General features: G+C 34.0%; 1 protein-coding gene across 1 annotated transcript in view; it reads right to left on the bottom strand.

Moving 5' to 3' along the window:
* The window catches only part of LOC124535067 (homeotic protein ultrabithorax), a 121,447-nt gene that overhangs the window by 23,181 nt on the left and 74,831 nt on the right, over positions 1-23,435 (bottom strand). Inside the window, exon 2 of the mRNA XM_047111107.1 lies at positions 6,665-7,810. Coding sequence (XP_046967063.1) covers positions 7,509-7,810 — 302 coding nt within the window. The 3' untranslated portion in view covers positions 6,665-7,508. The remainder of the gene's footprint in view (positions 1-6,664; positions 7,811-23,435) is intronic.

Below are 23,435 nucleotides of genomic sequence, written 5' to 3'. Positions count from 1 at the left end.
CGTTGCGTGTTTGTTCGTTAAAAGTTTTGCATAAACGTTGCCACGCCCACGTTTCACGAAGACTGTTGAAAAATCTATTAAACTTTCTGATTCACTTAAAGGAAAACAATGTTTTATATCAATTAATTAATTAAATGCGATGCTTTCAACACCTACACATTGTTTCACGTTCCTTGAATTAACGAAATTAACATTCAATAAACATCAAAGAGATATTAAATGCTTTTAAATAAATTAAACTATACGAATGAATGCCGCTCGATATTGGGACGACACTGTTGGGATTGCAATCGTAAAAACGTAACGACACATAATTTGTCACCCACAAACCACACCTCGAGTTTTACGACATTCGGTGTCATAAACCAATAAAATGAAAGTTGGAAGCGAACAAGCGATAGATAATGAACTTTTATTGGTCAGTTTTACCGCAGTCCCTCGGCGGCTGTCAGGACGAGTCATAAATGCTACGTACCTACACGCAACCTAGTTATTATGCGAACAAACACTTTGTTTTAAACTGTATTGTGATTGGCAGCCACATGCACTAATGGTACGGTGCCATATTAAAGTCTATGTCCTATTGCCTGAAAGGATTAGATGCATTTGATTGTCACAAATGATATGCCTGAAATACCTACCTAAAATATATTCTTTTAATTATGACTAGCTGTACGCCTCGACTATTCTATCTATCTATCTATTTTTGTCTGAAACATACTTTATGGAGTAAAATGAATGATCCAAATTACAGTCCTCTTGGTTCAGCAGTAGCCTGTGCGTTGATAATCAATTTGGAAAAATGATTTTATAATTAGGTATAGTTAGTCAATACCTTAGCAGTTGAAGAAAACATCACGAACTGAATTATATCGAACGAAGCGAGACGTGAATTTTATATAATGACTTTCAAAGATCTTTCATACTCAACTTTCAATGTATTTTTTACAACTGTGTAAGCTCTTTATACAGACTGGTTATTGCTCATAAATTTAAAAAGAAGTAAAAGACCAGTGAAATAATATTATAATGTATTTATCAAAGGTGATAATTAATAAAGTTCTATTGAAAGGTACATGTATTTTTGCTCAGCGGTAGGAACATCGTGAGGGAAGCTGCATCTCTCGATAGATATTCTTGCATGCAACTAACAAGGTGTAGGTGCAAATAAAGCAGTATGGTGAAAAAAAATTAAGCAGTAGAGTAATCTTTGCTCAAGAGTGTTATTTTTTTTTATTTTGGCAAAGGAGTCATCTTATGCAGGCGACATATAATTTAAATTGCAAGGTAACCAAACAATGCGTTTTATTTTTAGGTAAACAACGATGTGAAGGTTTCTTTCAACACTGAAAAATCCTATTGGTTAACCAGATTTCAACCCATGATTTTCGGTACAAAGTCGCGTATAATTCACATATGTATCGTAAAAGTCTATTCAACATTTTATTTATAAAAAGCCTGGTACCGGTTTGATTACTGAACTCTTACGCATTAATTATTAAGATTTTTATACCTGGAATTGAATTTGTCCTAAAATATAAATAAGATAAGCCTCAATAATGATATGCAGACTGTAAATAAACGGAGAAAGAGATTTATAACCTCTAAATCACATGTATCGTTGTGATGAGATAACTCTGAGACATCTTGTTTGAAACTAAATTATGGCGCTTGAAAATTCAACCAGGTTTTAAATGGTCTTCTTATTTTACATTATGTATCTCTACTCTTAAACGGAATATGGATGATCTTGTTCAGTTCGTGCAACTTTGTAGTTTTTTTTAATTATCATATTTAATCTCTGAAGACTATTTTGAATTTTTACGATGACGAAATTATGTGAATATCTTTTCGATCGATTAGATTCGAAAATCGAAACTAAATCGATTTCGATAATAATCACTGAAGTTTTCGAGATATTTTAACGAAACATCGAAACCATATATATTCTCGTAAATTTCGCACTATGACACAAGTAACGTTCAAACATTTCGTAAGTATTATATTTTAAGGCTGATATCAATAATATTATCAAAGATGCTTCGATTCTTATTAACTGGTTTTAAATAGGTTAGAAGTTACGTGGGCGAAGTCGCGGGCGGACAGCTAGTATAATGAAAGGCCTCTTTAAATTATTATAACTGTTGAACACATATTTAAAATATATGCTTCATGACAAATCTATTTATAAACAAATGTATAAATTATTCGTATTTTGCTTATATCACAAACTGGTATGCTTGTTTTTCTTATAAAAATTAAAATTAAACTGTGACGAATTTGTGGTTACAAAATGAAAATAAACCTTAAATTATTATTAGGTATATAATATTATAAAATATAATAATACCGTAAAATATCTGACTAATATTTGAGTTCGATAATTTACTTGCTTTACCTAACTCACGCTAAACTATACAAATTCGATTGATAACGAAATTTCGTATCATATTACTATTATTTCAGAATGGACAAATGTATGTGTATATCTATTATCTGTATGTTAGTGACGTAGAAAGCAATATTGGAAACAGTTAACATACATCAAACACTATCATAACTAATAGGTAGAAATACTCAAAAAAAGTTTCTATAAACTATATCTTCGCAGCCTGTTTTTATAGAATCCTGTCTAGTCAACATAGATCGTGAGTTTTGCGAATATATTAAAAATATGAAAAAAACATTATTTTTATCCGTATGATAGAGGGATATATAAAAGGTAGCTAGAGAAAAGTCATTGTAATTAATTTGATTGTAATAACATTACCATTAGTAGTTATCTATGGCTATGAGGTTATTATAAAATATTCGTTTAGGTATCGTGTCGAAATCAAGTTGTAGGTACCATCTGACAGGTAGTGAAAATTTAAATTTCGAATTCCGAAAAATCGATTCTAAATCAATACGAATTGACCACTATCTTCAACTAACAACAGTACCCTTTAACGTATCAGTGTGAAGTACAATGTCTGCAGTATGTATCGTACTTATTGATTGCGGCAATTATACTAAAGGACTATTAAGTAGGCAGTTCGGTTAGATAGCGTTTGTTTATAGCCTCAAGTATGCGAAGTCTCATTGGCGCTAACAATTAATAGCTGTCATGGAAAACGATATTTCGTATCGGTTATTGCGTGATTTTGTAGGGGTTAACTCGATTACACTCCATGGAGCGGTTAAGCACTTTTGTTTTATGATCTGTGTTGATAGTGAAATAGGATATGTGCTTTATATATTTTGTATAAATATTTATCCGTTCAATTTACGAAGTCGTTTTTCTCGTATTCTATTTATTGCGATAATAATAAAATACGGCTCGTATTGAAAACGTTGATCTTAAACGAATACCGCGATAAAAATCCTGGTAAACGGTACTGTTATAATAATCATATATAACTCGTTTCAGTAGAGTAAGAAAACATCGTGAAAAACTCCACGTGTTGGATGATACTTCTGTCATACAATCTACAAAAATGTCGAAAGTAAAAGATGATATAAGCTCCAAATATCTCGTCAAGCCTAGCAGGACATTTAAGGATTGTTAATCTAAAAACAGGCTCGTGAGTGTAGGTGACGTTTGCCCGTAGGAGGATAGACAGCATCTCAAGTAACCAGTATGCATACCTTATCATTACTAGCTTCCTCCTGTACACGTAAACCTAATTAGTATTCTCTTTGTACGGCCATTGTCTAAACAATTTTGACATTAACAAAAATAACAAGTAAATTAATTCCCGAGCAAAACCTAAGTGAGTATAAACGTTCGATATAATCGAACTCGTCAAAGTTAATGTGCGAACATTGAATTTAAAACGATTTAACGAGTTATCCCATACAGTGAAAAGTGCAAAATTGCTCGAGGCTCATAAGGGCAATTTTCCTTTAAGCATTATTCTATTACCTTAGAAGGTAGAATTGTGCTCGTGTACAGTTAATTAAATAAATCGTTATCGATTAAAGGCTTCAGATGCGGGTGAGTAACCTATGGGACATGTTAGTCGTGCGCGGGGCAGGCCGGGTGACGAGATAGTATCGACACGAGTGTACCGAACCCGTACTGCTTTATACGGCAGGGAGTTCCTGTATTGGTCTTAGTAAATATGTGCTATGAGGAATGTATTCTTGCAGCTTCAGTAATGGAGTAGATAAGCGTATACAATTAAAATTAACAAAGTAATTGTCACATAAGGAAATGCAACGTTGAGCGATTGTAAGGAATGTTGTTTCATAACTTACGATTTGAAAAGGATATATACCTGATAAAAACAATTAAATACAATGTTGTAATATACCTATCGAAAGCATCTGACGTAGGTACTTAGTGAGACGGATAAGTCGAAAGCGGATGAAATCTCGTTAAGGTAATTTAGTAATATAGGTATGATAAATGCATCATCATTATTTATAAAACGTAGTGAAATTCCTTTACGTTAAGGTCGATCAACCTCACGAATATCTCGAATAATAAATAAGATCTGAGAGTTGGCTCGCGTCGTGGTGACTTCACATAAGAAAGATCTCTCATCTTGCTCAGCTGCCGGGCCGGCCTTCGTGTACATAATGATATATGCAACATCGACGGGCGGTCGATGGGCAGACCCCCGCCCGCGCCGCACCATCGACAACACTCCTTTTATTTCCACCAAACAGGTCCACGGGAGCCTTATAAAATTGCGATATTTTAATAAGAAACCGCCGCTGAATATCAATTAATTTGCCAAATAAAAAAGCACCCAGTCCTGTACTGATTAATCAGTCATGCATTATTCAAGTTTTCGTCTAATTAACTCGAAAAGCCTTCGATGTAATATTATAATGGTCGTAATTATATGAAAATTTTCTCAGCCTTATATGCTGGACACAATTATCAACGCTCTCGAAACTTTATTTTCAATGCGTAACTACAGGTGTCTGAAACTGGTTGAAAGAACGCAATAAAAGCAATGTTTAATGGAACAGAACAGGTTTTATGCCCTGGACCTAATCAATAAAAAAAAAAGCGAAATGTGTCTATCGAGCGAAGTATATAAGATGATTATGTTAAGTTATGATCATAATTATTGCGAAAAAACTAACCGATGGCTCTTTGATGCTTAGGAAAAAAATAAGGGCGGCACTTCGTTAAGGTATACAATCATCGTTGCGCCGCGACCTCAAATGGTCGAATTATCAAGGAATATATTGTGTTTTTGCTTTCGCATCTGTCTTTCCAACGTTAATGTTTCGGTATGTTTTAATTAAGTGAGAAACATTGCACGGAACTAGTCATTATTCTTAATCGCTCATTGACTACCGAGCTCGTTAATGTTTTATTCAAGTAAAATACTGACGTAATTAACATGGATGCCTTACTGAGAGTAACTATTATTATAAGCGACTATTGTTATATAAAACGTCCAAACCTTTAAATATTTGAGCTCGATTCAAAAAACAAAACAGGCTCGATCGCAAAATTGAGCCGTTTAAAAATTCGCCTTACGCGATACGTCGCCATCACAACATCCAATAATTTTTCGTATCGGGCCAAATAATTATCTGTTATCGTTGAATTGATTTCGGTCGAAGAACGAAAAGATGGCGGCCAAATACAGACGGCAAAAATATTGCACACCATGCATTTTTCACTTCTTGCACGCGTTAGCCTTATAAATTGCGTCAAAAAATATATCTTGAATTTTCGTTGAATAATTCATATCCGTTTATCATCAAATTTTATCTTTAAAATCTATGACTTAATTTTGAATATCGTACGTTTTATTGGAATGTATATGTGGATATTTTCAATAAATTTTATCATTGCGATTTGAAGTTGTATCTTTTAAAATATATACATAATGTAATAAAGTCAGTTTCAATGGATTCTCTCAGTAACGACGCAGTTGATCATGTTTTTTTCTGTAGCTCAAGTTTCTATAAATGATTATAATCCTAATTTAACATGTTAACACTTAGATATGCTAAGTTATTCAGCATTTCTCAGCATCAATAACGAGACCAAATAAGTTGAAAGGTATTTTCAAGTTTTCTGTCAACAACTACGGGTACTCCGAGCTAGACTTTAAGAATTCAGTTTTTAGACTCTTTGACTCCTATGTTACCATATTCGGCAAAAAAGATAATAGCGTCTATAGCCAATTTAATTAGTTCCCATCGACCATTTATAGCGTAGAAACGATGAAGTCATTATGCATACTTACGAAATAATAAAGACCCTTTTAAAGCCTTTTGATTTTTATTCGTTTTCGTTTTACACCCAATCGTTAGTTGTGATGCTTTTAAATGATTTAATAAAAATGCCAAGTGATTTAACGAGCCATATCTCGGACACTTGCGCGATGCTTCATAATTTTTATATACTTAATTATTTATACCTAAGCGCTTATTAAGGACTCGTACAATATTTGTCGGAAAAATTTAAGTAATTGAGTTGCTGGAAAGGGTGAAGCGCTGTTCAAGGTTCAATAGCGGAGACGGTCGGGAAAGATCAAAGGCGAATTCGAATCGACTGAGTAAATTAAAACATTGCTAAACAGCAATACCGTAGAAGTCTCGCATGGGCGATTTCAAAAATGGCGTCGCGCATCGACTGGTGACGACGAGTCAGTTTTTCGCAACCGTCTCCACTCGATAAATAATGCCGCGGACTTTGACAAAAACTCACCTAGTCCTGTCCGGTGGCCGGCGGCGCCCGCTCCCCTCCGACTCGCCCCGCACTCGCCACGCATTCGTCCGCACTCCCTTGTAACTTTTTCTGCTCATTCCACGGCGCCGGCGCAATCGCGAACCGCTCACTTCCATTATCATCGTCATAACCCTAACTATTTACACGGCTAATCGCTAAAATAATACCTACTTATATTTATGGCAATTTGTTAAACTTCACCGACTATTAAAACTGCAGGAACACGACCACGTTTACACTATACTTATGCGAGAGTATTGAAGGATTAGATGGCGCGGTTATAAGGTTCTATACGAGTCCGATGTGATATTGCAGATAGACGATTTAACTTATGACTGTTTACTTAGCGTTAAGGGTACGAGACCGGGTCTCTTTGGTAGGCATATTAAATTTGTACAATGTAACAAAGTTCATCGCCGACGCTGCCAAGTCGAGGCGCTACGGTAGCACATCATGAAAAACCAACTACAATAGACCTACACTATGTTACACGGAAGAGATTTCTAAAAATTGCACTGGTTTCCAAACGCGAACATTTACCACGAAAGCGCGAATTAAAATATGTAAAATTCAATAAATCAACAAAAACAAAACCCGAAACACAAAATAATACGACCCGTTTCTATTCTAACATTAAACAGTTTATTGTTCCTTCGATATTAGAAAAACATGAGTCTAATTCAATATAATTAATTAAAAAAATAATCACAACAACCGAACAACACTTAAATAACGAAAATAATTACAAACAATTTACAAACACAAGCTAAAGACTGTTCGGCGGACTGCGATCGTATCACTGGTAGGTAGCGCGCGCGCAACTTTAGTGCTCGGGGTGCCCCTGCGCTGCGGCCGCGGCTGCTGCCGCCGCCGCCGCTGCTTTCTGCGCTTGCGCCTGTTTCTCCTGTTCGTTTAATTCCTTTATTGCTTGAATTTCCTTCTTTAATTTCATCCTTCGGTTTTGGAACCAAATTTTTATTTGTCGTTCCGTGAGACAGAGTGCATGGGCCATTTCGATGCGTCTCCTCCGCGTGAGGTAATGATTCGTGTGAAACTCTTTCTCTAACTCTAGCGTTTGATATCTAGTGTAAGTTTGTCTCCCTCGTCTTCTCAAGCCATTCGCTCCTGTAACAAAAAAAAATGTATTTAATTTAAACCTTAAAACATTGGAGGTAGTTCATTGGCCGTTTACAGACGTCGGTTATGTTTAAGTACCCACTTCAACTTAATAGAGAAAAAAGAAGATTCAGTAACTCGCTTAGGGTTTGATCGTTGAATGGGAGTGGTTGTCTTACACAGCTTAGTTGAAATGGCGGTACAATTACCTGTGACGACAGCTTCATTTCGTTCAACTGCCAATATTGATAAATGTAATGGCGTTCTACACCTTTCATTCGCCGAAGGGGATTAGTATCAGTTGCAAAGTTAATTATAAAGCAAATGGAAAAACAATCCACATATGCAAATTGAACGTTGTAAATTCTAAAATTCATATCCACAGATACATATTAAAATTAACAAATAATAATACGGGTAATATCAGGTCACTCAAATTATATCAGGTCTGAAATTTTATATTACTGCTTTTATGTAAAAGGTCAAAAGATCTGGACATAATTAATGTACATCGAATCTCCTCCTTACTCGAAATCTTCGAATCGGTTACCAAGAAATCGATTCGCGAGACAGCCGAATACGAGGCCAATAGCCGCGAGTCGTGAAAATTCGATCACGTGCGTATAGGGTTGCCAATTATAAAAATAACTACCTTAAAACAGTAACATTTCAGTGAGCCATAACCACCAGTACAGTTACTTGTAAATATATTTTTTTGGAACATTATCGCGGGCAGCCCTGACTAACTACATTACCTGTAGCGTTGGGAGTATATATGTATCTATATAGAAAGTCTTCATTGCATGTCGAACTCTTAATGTATAGGTTTGCACGCATGCTGAGCTCAATTTTATTCCTCTTCGAAAATACTTTGGAACTTGCGTAACTGGTTAAGAGCCAATAAGGAAGGCTTTTGTGAATAATGATTTATAATTACTTTTTACTTTAAAAGTATATGACAGTTATATCTGTTTTCTGTCGCACGTTCGAATAAATGTTGATTTATTAAGTCATAAGTAAACGACTACGTGCTTAAAAATTATAATTATTGCACTCTGAAAGAAGAGCGAAGAAAGATTTTGGAAATCGTATTTGCATAGATTCTGAGACGAAATAATAAAACGCGTCTAAACATCTTAAGAGACTCAGATAACATATTGCTTTTTAAATTGATACAAAAATAAAAGCATTTTGGAACGAACCCGCACAGCGCTTCTCACAGTGTAAAAGGGTTGCCAACCGATTTAATGGCTTAATTATCTCAAGTACTTCGATCGAGGCTGCTTTTAAAGCCACAGTGCATGTACGGCTTTATCTATACACTTTATTGAACAACAGCTCAAGTAGACTTGAAGTGTTCAGTTTATCAACTTCATCGAGATTTTGGCGTAAGCATCAAACATACCTATGTCTATATTTTCCCAATACTTTAAAGATCACACTGAAAATAATACATGGGTATGTACTACCGCGTGTGAATCTAATTGCCTCTTATTTTAATGAAATTAGATATAAAATTTCCTATTAGGTATGTTTCTGTCGGATTGTATCAATATGATTAAGACAAAAAATATAAAGATACATCGCTTTTATAGCTATTATTTAATCATAAATGTAAAGCACAGGTGTAATTATTTAGTAGTAACGTTAAAACCACTACTTACAGAAGATCGATATCGTTTTCCTCATTCATTATTTAGAGTAAGCACTCTTACACCTATTTAATAATTAAGAAAATTTCTCTGCACGGGAGTTGTGCTTAATTGAGTGACGCTAATTGACCAAGCCGTAGAAACTTGAGGGCGGAACGTAAATAGGGACCTTTTCTTTCTTTTATTATTCCAGTTATTTAATTCTTGATTTAACCAGTTTGGTAGCGATAAGTGCATACTTAGCTGAACCTAACTAATATGCCTAGTAATTATGAAATGTTTCTAAATAATATGATTAACGGAACATAAATTCACTTACTTATATATGTGAGTTTGCAATAATAAGGAAATTGTTTTAAGCCTAACGAATAAGCCTTGACTCCCAACTGTGAGCAATTAAAAGTCTAAGGCTTCGGATTAATTAGAGAAAACCAAGTATTCTCTCGCGGTCACGCCTAGCGATGCAGTTGCTTAAACGAAACGTAACCTGTTCTTATATACGAAACAAAAAATCTCACCGACGCCATTAACGCAACTGAAAAATCCTTTTCACTCATGTGCGACTAATTAACCCTCGTACAAATTCAGTGTCAATTTGCGCCTTGTAAATTTTTCTCAAAATCCTGCGTATGCCACAACAGCAATAAAGTTGACAGAAATGACTTCATTAAGAGACGGGGCTCGTGGCTAGCAAAAAAGATGCGTGGAAGACCTTAATAAGTATATAATGACGCTGAACATTTCCGTAAGCCGCAAATCTTTAACATCATCTGTGTATCGGTTTCCGGAGTCGAGTTGCTAGGGTACCGCCCTTCAAACTGATATCACATTACGTGTTAAAATGTTGCATTAATGTTACACACATATATCTATACAATATTGGTATATAGCAATTTGGTGACGACATTATTACTATAATTTGAAAATAAATAGCGATAAATTATCTATTAAGGTGATAAAATCTGAAATTTCCTTCAGCAACATTTTTGTGTGTTATTAAATATCAAACCTAAGATGGACGACAGTAATTCCACTGAAAACGACTAAAGTCGTCTCCGAGATACTCTCGGAACAAGTGTCAGGCCCAACCCGTTTTGCAACACGTGTCGCAAACAAAAGAAACTTGTCCAACTTCCCCCTCCCCACCCCCTACAGGGCGACAAAAGGATTGCGCAAGTTATATTAGTCGTAAAGAATTTTGGACTAAGATCTATAGCCTGTAAACCGCCCGTAATTCTCAATGTTCCCGCAATCGCTGGGGACATTCGCAACAACTGTTGTTTGCTTCAATGTTTTAATTGTTTCTAATTCGTAAAACTTTTCCATGTGATTTACGACTTTAGTGTTTCCAAATCGCCGCCTTTTGAATACTAGTGGAATTTTTTTCGAGAGAAACATGTGGTCGGAAATGTGCGGGAAGTAGTTATTCAAACTTGTAGGATCATTAGAGGTTTTGAGATAACAAAAGCTGTTGATCTTGCCGTAACCACTGTTTGACACAGTCAGTTAGAAAAGCATTTATTTCGACAGAGGCGTGTCTCGATCGTGAACGCATATCTTACTAGAATGGCCACATTAAATCTGATCGAATCGACAATATACCCACGCGCACAATTTTCTTTGATAAAATTATGTAAAGTATATATTTGCCCGGCGAGTCTTAATGAGACGAATTAAGATAAAATAGTGCGTCCGATTGCGCTGAACATGCGCTTTCAGGTTATAAATGTAGCCGGGCCTTGTATTCACTGGATCAGCTGCGGTAATCTGATTCATTTAATTTAACCGGGAAAGTAATTACGTTTGATTATTTCTTAACTATGGAACTAATATCTTATCAATAGTTATAATAAAATATAGCGAAGAAACAGAATCATTAATGAGTTTCCTAATGAGTTTTAATGTGCAGTGCTACGTATCAATATAATCACGAACGAATTCAGGTGAAACGAATTTCAAGTCATCGACGTACCACTTACTTTCCCGAATCTCTCTTATTATAAATTCGAAGCGACGAGATATCCTGACCAATAACGCAAATTGGTAGATTGAAACGAAAATTATTAAATTGTACGAAAATTTACGGTTGCGACGGGGCTGGGTGCAATCGAACTTATGTAACGATATAAAAGCTCACATGTTAAGCTAAGCATGTGTAATGTGTATACGCGGTGCCGGAGCTACCTACCGCTTGGGTGGTCCGAAATCGACCTCAGCGATTACAAAGTATATAGCCGCCGCGCCTCTTTTGGTATCTACATGCGTTATACAGGTCGGACATGTTATTAGCCGGCTCTTAAGTCTTCATTTTAAATAAGACCTAATTTTGTCATTTAATAATTTCAGAACTTATTAAAGTCGATTGTATTATTTTTAAATCAATCCCTTTTTTAATAAGTATTGTAAGACGAAGGTATACAATGAGCGGGCACATGTTTAAATACATAGCTTTCTTCAATAATAACTCCATGATTATTGCACAAAAAGTCACATATTCAATGACGTTAAATAACCTTTAACGTACGGAATCAACCTGTATACAAAATGTAATTAATATTTAAATAAAACCTCACTTGAATTTACGGGACCGATACGCAGTGTAATTAAAGAACCATTTTAGTACAGCTAACAGAAAAAGAAACACATTGTTTCATTTATAGAACGGTTTTTGAATCGAGTAAAACTAGACACATTCTTATAAGAAACTGTTAAAGAATTGAAATGGAATTCATAAATTCCTTCACACTGTTTTTTGAAATCATTAATTTCTCAGCACATACAAGACCATTCCGGAGACAAAAAGCCGGTACATAAGTATGCTATCGACGTGTCTACATTTTAATTGTAATAGATTTTCCGAAAGGCCAGTAAAACATTACTGCTATCTACTTAGTGGAGTTCCAATCAGTCCGCTAGATGTCTATCGACTTAAGAGGCTGCTTGTTATCTCAAAAACACAATATGAATAATACATTAGTGCCCGATGCAGTATGCTCGCGTACACTTAAATTGGCAAAGTATAATTGAATCAAGGGTTGAAAATGAAAGAACTTTTGTAATGAAGTATCGACGTTTTTTGCAATCTGTACATGGACCGTATAACGGATTCATTTAAATCGGTCGCAATGAACTGTACATTCAGAGTGAGTAAGGAGATATTACAATATCAAATTAAACACAGATAATATGTACCTAAGTATCGACAATCCAATGTTAATTCAATAATATGTAAATGGTTGTGAACAAGCGTAAGACTAATTGAAAAAGTAATAATTTAACATACCTAATTACTAATTCATTCAATGCTATTGATAAGGTCGCGTAATGTATTTAAACGTACAATAAAACTGATAGCGATCAATTATTTATTTATAAGACATATTGAGATAGCGTTATTAATCAATAGATCCCAACTTTGCAATACGAATGTCTCCCTGCTACGTATTACTTATGTTTATTTAGTAGGTAACATCTGTTTCACTCGTGAATGATAAAAACATTAAATAAAATGCAACAAACGAGTAAATTGTTATTTATAAATATATTTACGGAGCCGTTGCACGGTGACCCTGGAGGCATATAAGCGAAATGTTATTAAAATAATTACGATGGATGGATGACATGCCACAATATATTATAAAAACGTTTAACATTTTTGCACGCCAAAATAGCGGCTTCGACCCGCCCTCTTTCTGCTTTTAATCAAGCTCCTAGACTATAAATGAAGCTGACATTCTAAATGGAAATTGCTCATTGGTGGTTAAGATAATCATTTTTTAATATTCGTTACGAAATTAAGATAAAAACATCATGGTCATATAACTAAATTAAAATAATTACTGCCCTTTATAGGTATTTTTACTTCGCGAGCGCGAGTTTTTTTGTTTTATTGTTCAGATTCAATATTAACTTTCATAAAAGAATTCGACGCATCAAATGTGCACCCCAAAACAATATGTAAACCCTTTTGACATCGTTTTTCAGTATATTGGTTCCGTATTAGGCCATATGTCGGGGTCGAATGCAATAAAAATTGAACGTCCCTATGGGATTAAGCTAAACCTTGACGTATGTGGCACGGAAAAGCCTTAGAGTTTTTCTTTTGTGCGGGGAAAGTCATTTCGGGTAATTTAAAAATCAATTTCAACGTGTATTTAGAGCATCGACGTTGTTAAGCGCGTTCAGTGGATAACATATAAAGGACTTTCTATGTCAATAAATATGATGTATGTATTCGTTACTCAGAATGAATGACTCAATAAATCTATAATGCTTGCAGATATTTGATTTACGAGGTCGTGCAGCGTATAAATTGAATAACGCTCGAATAACAGAAACTGATATCTAAATTCATTTCAAAATTGCCGAGGGGGCGCAATGTTGTTTCATTTGAAGTAATACACTTACTATATTCATCCACGCAAATAATTTTAACAAAAACCAAATATATGTACAACACTAACAAGATGCAGCTGTTGCGATCTCTCAAACGGAGACCATTTTGAAAAACTCGTTACGGTTTTCGAAAATAGAATATAAAATGTGTCACTCCTTCCCTAATAAATCAGCCATGATTAACGTACGGAGCGCTCCGTGTGACGGCGCTGTACCTCATTGGGTGGCGTGGCCGCCATATTGCACTGAGCTTGTAGCTGTCAAATTTTGATATACGACAGCCTGCTTTTCTTCGTCCGGATTAGTCTTCTTCTTGTCTTAAAATAAAGAATTCATGCGAATCATGATATCGTAACAGAATCACAATCCGAAGTGACAATACCAACGGTCCTATTGTGCACAAAAAAGATCAAGTGGTCGGTATTTATCGTAAAACATGTCTTGACTTCACGGCTTTTTGATAAATTGATATTTTGTTCTGGAGGTGTAAAATTATAGCGCTACATCGAATGCGAAGAAATATTTTTTTGTAGTTTATATTAACTGCTAAAGCCAAAACATTCTATTCTTTTGTAATTTTAAGTTTACAATAACAATAAAAACGTCACACATGAACGATTGCATGATTTAGTTTCGCTTTAAATTTTAAGGATCTGTGCCTATTTTATTTCATATTTTGACAGAATGTTTTGTATTCATAAAAAAAAACAAATCATCAATTTTTTTTAAGGTTGGGACACATGATACTAACTTCGGTAAACAATATATCACGAATCGCGTAATATCTTCGATTCGTAGATGAAAAACATCGTCTTTACGTAGTCCGCAAATCGCTAAACTTTATCGGTGCGGTAACAACTTTGATTGCAGACCGCAAAGTAGGCGGGCGACTCTGCCTACATCCACGTACCCATCGACGATACAAATCATAAAATGTCACGAGCCACAATTTCACCCTTATGTTAAGACATTAAGGAACATTATTTTCCATAAACGGAACAGTACGTGAGACGTCCGTACTACTAAAGTGTCCGATTAACTGAACCAACAATTTGCGATTTAACCTATGTAGGTACATGAAAGGGAATCATAACATTCCGATAGTAATCTTACTTGATTTTATGTTATTACAGTAGTGGCAGCAAAAAATTATCTTACATAGATAATTTTTTTAATTGAAGTTTACTTTATACTCAATCAATATTTGTTTCGGATAAAGTCTTTAATTAATTAATTGTTAATGATATACTATTACTAACAATTAATACTATTAAGTACAAAATGATAAAGAAATTTTTGTTTTAGTACATCAATAAACAGTATAGGTATAGCGTATAAGGGTGCGATGCAAAATGCATTTGTTAATGTAATTTTATCGGTCTGAAGAATGCAGATTATAAAGTTTTCAATGCGAACTTAGTGCATCGTGACTGTTCCTGCTAACCGTACACGTTCGAATATAATAAAATATCAGTAGAAATAATACCGACTTGCAACTTGCTGTGCTCCGTGGCTCATTATATTGATAGCCTTTTATATGAAATTGCTGCAAAAAGATTGTTGACACAAGCCAATTATATTAGCACTGCGGTTTGCTTTTGAATACAATTTTCTTGTTCGTAAATGAATAGTTACGTGCGAAATACGTACTATGATACTCTATATGGCTATTTTATGAAACTGCTTTGAAATATTGTAGTGTACTTTCAGATTTGGTAGTAAGTATATTGTGGGATTTTAAATATGTATCAAAATAGATAGATATATATAAATATATTAAGTGTAACCGATAGCATTTGGTATTCAAAAACTTAGAATCTCGAAATCTCTTGAAAATTTTAAAGTACGAGTCCGTTGGAAGGAAGGCGTATTTAGAGCTTCGGTAATCGTCGTTTAAAGAAAGTTTTAAAGTTTCACAAAGAAACCGCGGCTTTGAGGGCGCAAACTTTAAACCTTTTATATTATGCTTTATATACAACCGGAAAAATCAAAAATAGTTATGATTTTATAATTTTGAAAAGCTAGTATAAATTTTGTTTATTAAACAATAACAAACGTAAATTTTAGTTACATTTACCACATAGAAAATAACTAATAATTCAGTAAGTATGTGCTATATATAGAGGAAAGGATTTTTTTTCTAATTTATTTTATTCAAAACTATACTTCAGTAAATATTTAGGATATATATCCGTAAGAAGTAGACTGCGTAAGAAAGCATATTAAAACTATATCATATACATAGTACGTCTCAGTAAGTACGGGAGATAAATTCGCTTAAGTACTGTGTGCATAATGCCTAAATGCAAGTTTCGCTGAAACAGGGATTGCGCGGAGATTTTGTCTGCATTCGAAATAAATATTCTAGATTTGCAGTCTGAATACTACGTTAAGACATCAGAGTTTCATTCAAGATTTATTCCAGCCGAATACAAAAGCATTTATTTAAGGTATTTAATTTAAGGATTTGTATAAGCTTTATACATGCAAGTACATTGTAAATATATATAAAGACGTAATGTAATGCATTGTGAAAGATTACCTAATCGATTCAATCATACTAACAACCAATGAATAAAACTATAAGTCTGATTGAATGTTCTTCAGAACAAAAGGAAAAGCAAATATGGTTCTTTATGACATAGCGATTGTCCGCAATCGGCAGTCACGCTAAAACAACCAATAAAACGTTCCCTCAGAAACCTGTGTCAATAAAGATAAAGGAAAACTAATACAAACAGGAATAGATACGTGATAAGAAAACATTTATTCTCTATGTTTAATGCATGATTTGTCATAATTTTCCAGCCTCCCTTCGCTGTCCGTTGTTTTGTAGCAAGGAAATGGGCGCTTATGATTTATTGCTTATCTTATTTATCTCGGGAAAGAAAAATCGTAGGGGGGAAACATTGGAAGTTTTCCCAGGTTTATTAACGAATATGCTGCCGAGGTTGCGGCGGAGTTATTGCTATTTATTTTGACGTCCTCCTTGTAATATACACATATTATTTTATGATTAGTTTTGTACAAATTTTGATTTATGTACGTAAATATTCTCCCTTAAAAAAACTAACTTAACGAAGTTACTCACTGTGCGAATTTACAATCTTCGAAAATACATATACCTATATAAATTTCAAGAAATATTTCAAGGAACTTATTACAATATATTTCATCACGGGACATTTATATCTATAAACTCATTTATTTGTAAAATAATGCAGTAAGACAGGATTCGTGACTACAATGCGAAAAAACAGCAATGCACCGGCTCTTTCAAATTCGTCCCTCGTAGTAAGCGGCAATAAAGCTGCGAATCAAAAGTCCGCAATAAATCACAATATGGCGTCCACTGCCCCGTGTTTGCACTCGCCCACATAATCCGTTCATACGGCGGTAAATCCATCCAGCACTGTCGCGCGCAACACTAAATCATCATAAGAGAATCCCGTTCTATATTTGTACCTATACATTACTATACATTTCGCTCAAGTTCCCTCAACAATATTGCCGAAATATAAAATAAGGAGCCGTTCATTCGCCCACATACAATATGTTATGAACGTCATAAACTATACCAATATCAAATTACTTATTCATGTCTATGTGAATAGAGATGTTTTTTGCTAAACGAAAATCCGGAATCATTATCAGATAGTATGTCGCATCGTGGCGTAAAAAACTAGCCGATATATTCCCATTCTTTTTGTTCGATTTTCGCGCGCCGTTACTGAAAAAGTTTGCATCGTAATGCAATCCCGCGGCATTAGTTTTGCAGTTTATCAGCGCGTTCTCTGCTGCAAAGCTTTGAGGGATTAATACGATGGTACAATGCGAACGGAATTGTATCACTGCGTCGACATAAATGCTCGTAAGATAGCTTTTTGTATACCTACAAAATTAAACACTAAATCATGATTTAGTTATTAGGCGTCAAACAAAGATGTTCAAAAATAAAGTTATTTTTAATAAAGTTTACATAAACAAAATTATTTGTTTGCAATGATTTGCATTTCCGAATTCCGTAATTGTGAATGCGTTGGTAATAATTCATCACGTCAAAAGAATAAAGCTATAAAATAAAACTAAACAACACGTGCACATCCAATATTTGTTTTTGGTACATCGCGTTTTTTGTTGAGACCAGTGAGCTATCGCTGCAATTTGGCTTTTTCAGTCGATTTATGCGAATAACACCGCTCCGCGGAAAGCGGGCAAACAAGCGAAATTTGTTGGCAAACAAAGCTATTTTTTAGTTTTGCGACTCTTTATATCAGTCAGATGTCTAGCTGTTGGATTGCGTAGTTGACTGATTTGTTTACGGTTCGCGTTCAACTCTTGAATAACATGATATATGCGTATGTTGCTATTTTACATCGCTGTATCGATTATGCGCGGCGCGAGCCCTCCTACATACGATGTTTGTTTCATTGTCTTTCATTCCCTTATGGACATGATAGTAAATCAAGGAGATCTCTTCAAAATAAAAACAAAATTATACTACTTAAGTATCCTTTACTAAATTAAACGTTAAGGCATATTTAAATATCTTTCAATTAAAAATTATAGCTTGTAGATGGAAACGATATAAATTCATTTATTTGGTGTCAATAAAAATAATCTCACTGGATTATAAGTTTATATAGAAATAATTATAATAAAACTGGTATAGTACTTTAAACTTCAATAACATACAATTATACTATATATGGGCTATAAACCATATTAACGATGTGTGAATAAAAACCTAACTTTTAATGGCGAATAATGTTAACTAGTATCGTGTGTGGTCGAAATTTGCCCATTTATTATATTTTTAGACAAAATTCGACCAAATTTTATCGTTTTTATGTTAGGGAATAAGTTTCTTATACCAATAATCCTAAATACGTGCATAAACAGATATGTTTTCGCGAATTAATAACGGTATACTTACTAAGATAATAGTTTATGCAATAGCATAAGTTTTAGAAATTTCTTCGTACAGACAATAAAATCGAGAAGTAAAATCAAATCTAAATGCCGTGCGCTTCTAACAATGGCTTCCAAGATCAGTTAAGTTTGTTCGTCTGACTGTCCTCGATCATGATAGCGTTCTTGCTGACATATAATGTATTCATAGATCCGGTGATTACATAAGAAAAATGTTCTATCATATACTCAAAATATCATAGAAAAAGTTAGCTAAGTTTAGTTGGGAACAGACGTTGGATAATCGTGACTGGATCGAAAAGTTTTCCGAAAAGAAAAATCTGTAGTCACTTTCACTTGAAACGCTTAAGCAAATCAAGTCTGGTGACTTCATTGAAAGTATTATGTAATACGAAAGTAGCTCGTACATAACAATGGAAGGAAAATCGGACATAAGTTATCGCTTATAAATAAAATATATGTGGAGATCAAATTATACTTGAGATTAAATAACTTGTGTGATATAATTATGAATCCTTTAAAGATTAGTATCAAGTAGTAGTTCGTTTATTGCAAGAGCAAAATTTCTCTTTATAAAAAGGTAGCCAACAAAATACGTTAAAACAACATTATGTCGCCAAATTACCCGAGGGCGACATTAATTACAAGGGATGATGTTATTAAAAATCAAATTAGTTAAATTATCTCCATAATACTATACTTTCAGTTTCAAAGAGTGATTAGCCGCTTAGGTACTGGTGTGGTATTTTGTATATAAATTTTAAATATATCAATTACTTATTATAGGTTATATTTACATACAAGAGAATTTTACTAATTCCAGCAATTTCTTCGCGTCGAATTCTGATATGAAGATAAGTTTCTTTTTGGCTAGAAGCCATTTTATTTCCCGACATACTTACATATTTTGTTTCAATCTCTATATCGTAAACATTTAAATCCGTCCAGTCAGATCAGTCCAAATAAGGACGATGAATCAATCAACAAACAAGACAACAATGTAATGCCAATAATATTTTCTTAATATAATTTCATGTACAGACAGTCCCGTTACAGTTTTATATATGTATAGATATGTCATCGACAACAGATGTCTTGTACGTCGTATAGCATATCCCGACATGGTTAAGTATCTAGGTTACATTGGACCAGGCAGAGATAAATGGCGCGGGTGAGCACTGTAACTCATAACCAACGTCTCGTCTACACGCCGCCCTCGTACTTAATATGCAAACAACTTTAAAGTCTGTAAAAATACTTCGTTAGAGATTGCTCATTTTGTTAGCTATGAACAATCCTTTGAGCGAAGGTATAAGGCATTATACTGTAAAGCAGACAATATATTGTTACAACAGTTACTTTTTAATATGACGTAAAATATTTGTAAATGTTTTTGAAATATCAAAAACTATCTTAATATGAAAAATAATAAAATAGAAATACTCTTTAACTTAGAATTTTAGTGCCTCAATATAGCTAGACATTTATATTATTACATGGAAAATATTTGTCGAAACAATATCACTACTATAAAGATTTTGCGTTGAAAAGTATAGCCACAATCAGAGTTTTCTTCCAGACACCGGTAGGTAGTCCCATCGCGATCTTAGCTCCCCATACATCACTAGTAAGGCAACTTCCATATCTACCTACAAATAGATCTCGTATTCTGCATCCAGTTTAGTCGGAATACAAAACATGCTTCCCCACTACATCTCGCTCTGTCGCAATATCTGTTCTATTCCCGTAAGTCTTATACATATGTACAAAGAGACATATAGGGCTCCTTTATATGGAATCGTGGTAAGAACAATAGCAATGCAGCGAACTTTAAGCCCTTCTCTACTATGACTTAATTTTATTGTACTTTTCTCTAGCATCATACTTTTAATTCTACTTAAAACTCAAATTGATTGTCTAGAAACAAAACAATAACAAATTCTATTTTTAATTTGAGAATACTTTTATTATTTCTTTTTGTAATGAATACTTTATCACACAAGGCAGAATTAAATTCGTGTAAAATTATTTCCAAAACATTTCCCGTGGAAACTATACGCGTTACTATTCGAATAAAATGGTAATATTATTTAAAGTAGGTATACTTTTCAAACCTGACTTCGTACATAACTTAGATAAATACAGATAATAGACAGCTTGTCAAATTAATAAAACGAACGTAACAGATAATAAAAATACCAATATAGGTTCGATATTTATTGTACGTACGTACTCGTATCAATTGTAATTAGCATATTTGTAATACATTATAATATGGAGATACGAAATATCTATTAATATACACTATTAACAGATATTTCGTATAGGTAAGTAGGTATTAAACTCGAGGGTTAAATTTAGCTGTTAATTTGTCACAGTGAATTAGCCGACGGGGTAACTGATAGCCTTAGCATGTTGCACCCTGTATGGCGCCAATATGCTCGTAAATGTCGTTCCAGCACAATTTAATACCTAACTATGCGCCTAGATGCGTATCTGTTCGATCTATATTCTATTGTGCTAATTAATGAAAATTATATAAATAATGAGATGTAAATCAGTTCAGTTTCATTATGATAATATATTATCTATTGTGTGACTACTAAAGTAATTAAAACATTAAAAATGTTATTGATGTAATTTTATCAGTAAACATATTGCCTGTTTTATAATAAAGAAAAGGTACACAAATTTTATTGGATGCTGATAAATTTAAAATACATATATTTAAACGCTAATGCATTCTGTTGATTGTAATCGTATTTGTAACTGACAATAGTTATATCCATAAGTCACTTATAGATCTTAACTCAATGAGTTCTGCAGTAAAATCAATAAAATTGAATTAAAATTGTTTTCAAAGAAGTCATAAATAACAAAGAAGTTACAAATAATAGATGTACGTTTTTGGAAGAGGTTTTAATTGTAAAGATTGCGTTCGACTTTTTATAACCGATCATAAAAAAAAGTTACAACTGTACATTTAAAGTTGCTTACCTTTGTGTCGAAGATAAAGGGAGAAAGTTGCGCAACGAACGGTCAGCTTTCTAAAATTCGATATTGTCTATTGTCAGAAATAAAACTGTACACTGCGTAAAGTTAGTTGTTTTTAAAACGGCACAGCGTGGGGTGGGCCCTTTACGTATGAAATAATGTTATTGACAGTTATTCCTTTTAAAGAGTTAAGAAAGTTGAAAGAAATGTACCAGACGTGTATAAGATTTACATTAACTTTTGAAGTTTGGCTATTTATTTTATATTAAGAAGGCATCCAGGGCAAGTGAGTTACCTAATAGTAATTTTATTTTTAATCATAAGGGTATAATAGTATGGGATGTAATGACACTGGATATAACATTGCTTTTGGCGATAGAATTACCAGTTAGTACAGGGCATCTACAACGACACATTGTAAGAGATACATGTGACCCTGAAGGGGTCCAGTGATGTTGCCCCGTCCCGTAGTTATTTTCGTGAGTTTTGGCACAGCTGTTTCGCGCTATAAGAATAAGTATTTGCCAATAGGGATCGAGCTGGGTCATCAACCGTAACTTTGATATAAATATTATTTTTTAAAGTATTTTAATAATTTATTATTGAAATGAAATAATCTATTTATTGGTGGATAACATGAGAATTTATTCAAGTGCAAGTTGCGATGTCGTGTTAAGGCGCGGTTAGGTTAGCTTGTTAGTGAACAATGCTGAGGAAACAAGTATGTATGCATCTCCATAAGAAACTAGTCACAGTAGAATGTTTGTGCTTTTCTTTGCACGACCTGTAGCAATCATTACACATTCATTCCAATTACGTCGTTATGCCGACATTAACAAAATGAGTTCCAGACAGTTTTTTTTATCGAAATGTTTACGTTATACATTGGTATACATAATTATATTTTAATTATTGCACAATTGAAATATTTTATTTTTATTTAACTATCGTTTACACGCTAACTTCGTCAATGAATAAAAAGTAAGCAGCGATATCTCTTTTGAATGTATAATGCGAGCAAGGCGTTAAAGGATCGTAAACAATAGCCGCATGTAATGCAGACATTTACGATTGTCTAGTAACATGACAATAATGCATCAACTATATCAAGCCTCATTGAACTAGATACGCGGTGCATAAATCTACGATTCGGGCGGAACATAAATTTCGTCGACCAAATAAAAACTGAATTAAAAACAAGCGATTTAAAACAGAATTGCAAACAATTTAAATTGACATTTCCGATATTTTATTATTACTACGTTTGAAGCATACCAGGTAAACTATTATGGTCTTTGACACTATAAAAAATGTTTTGAAGACCACATTAACTTCGCCCTTTCCAACTTCATAACTCGCACCCGAAGCCTGAATTTAGTACCATATACAGAATTTCCACCTAATAAAAGGCCATGTTACGTGTAGGGAACGTTAGACACGCAATTACGAGATCTCCAGTTTAATGAGACCTTCCCGTCCTTCCTTACTTATAACGAATGGGACAAAAAGGGGAATATGTATCATGAGCTAGCAGATCAAGTTGGCCTGGTGAGGCTACACGACAAAGTTTCACGTTGAACGTTAATTAGTGCGTTCCTCACGTTCTTAAGCGTGTTTAGATGTATGTTTGCGAGACGACTGTCTCAAGAAATAGGTAACGA

This window comes from Vanessa cardui, chromosome 14 (assembly GCF_905220365.1).
Source record: "Vanessa cardui chromosome 14, ilVanCard2.1, whole genome shotgun sequence".
NCBI lineage: Eukaryota > Metazoa > Arthropoda > Insecta > Lepidoptera > Nymphalidae > Vanessa > Vanessa cardui.
The sequence above is the reverse complement of the archived record's forward strand: the minus strand, read 5'-3'. Positions and strand labels throughout refer to the sequence as shown.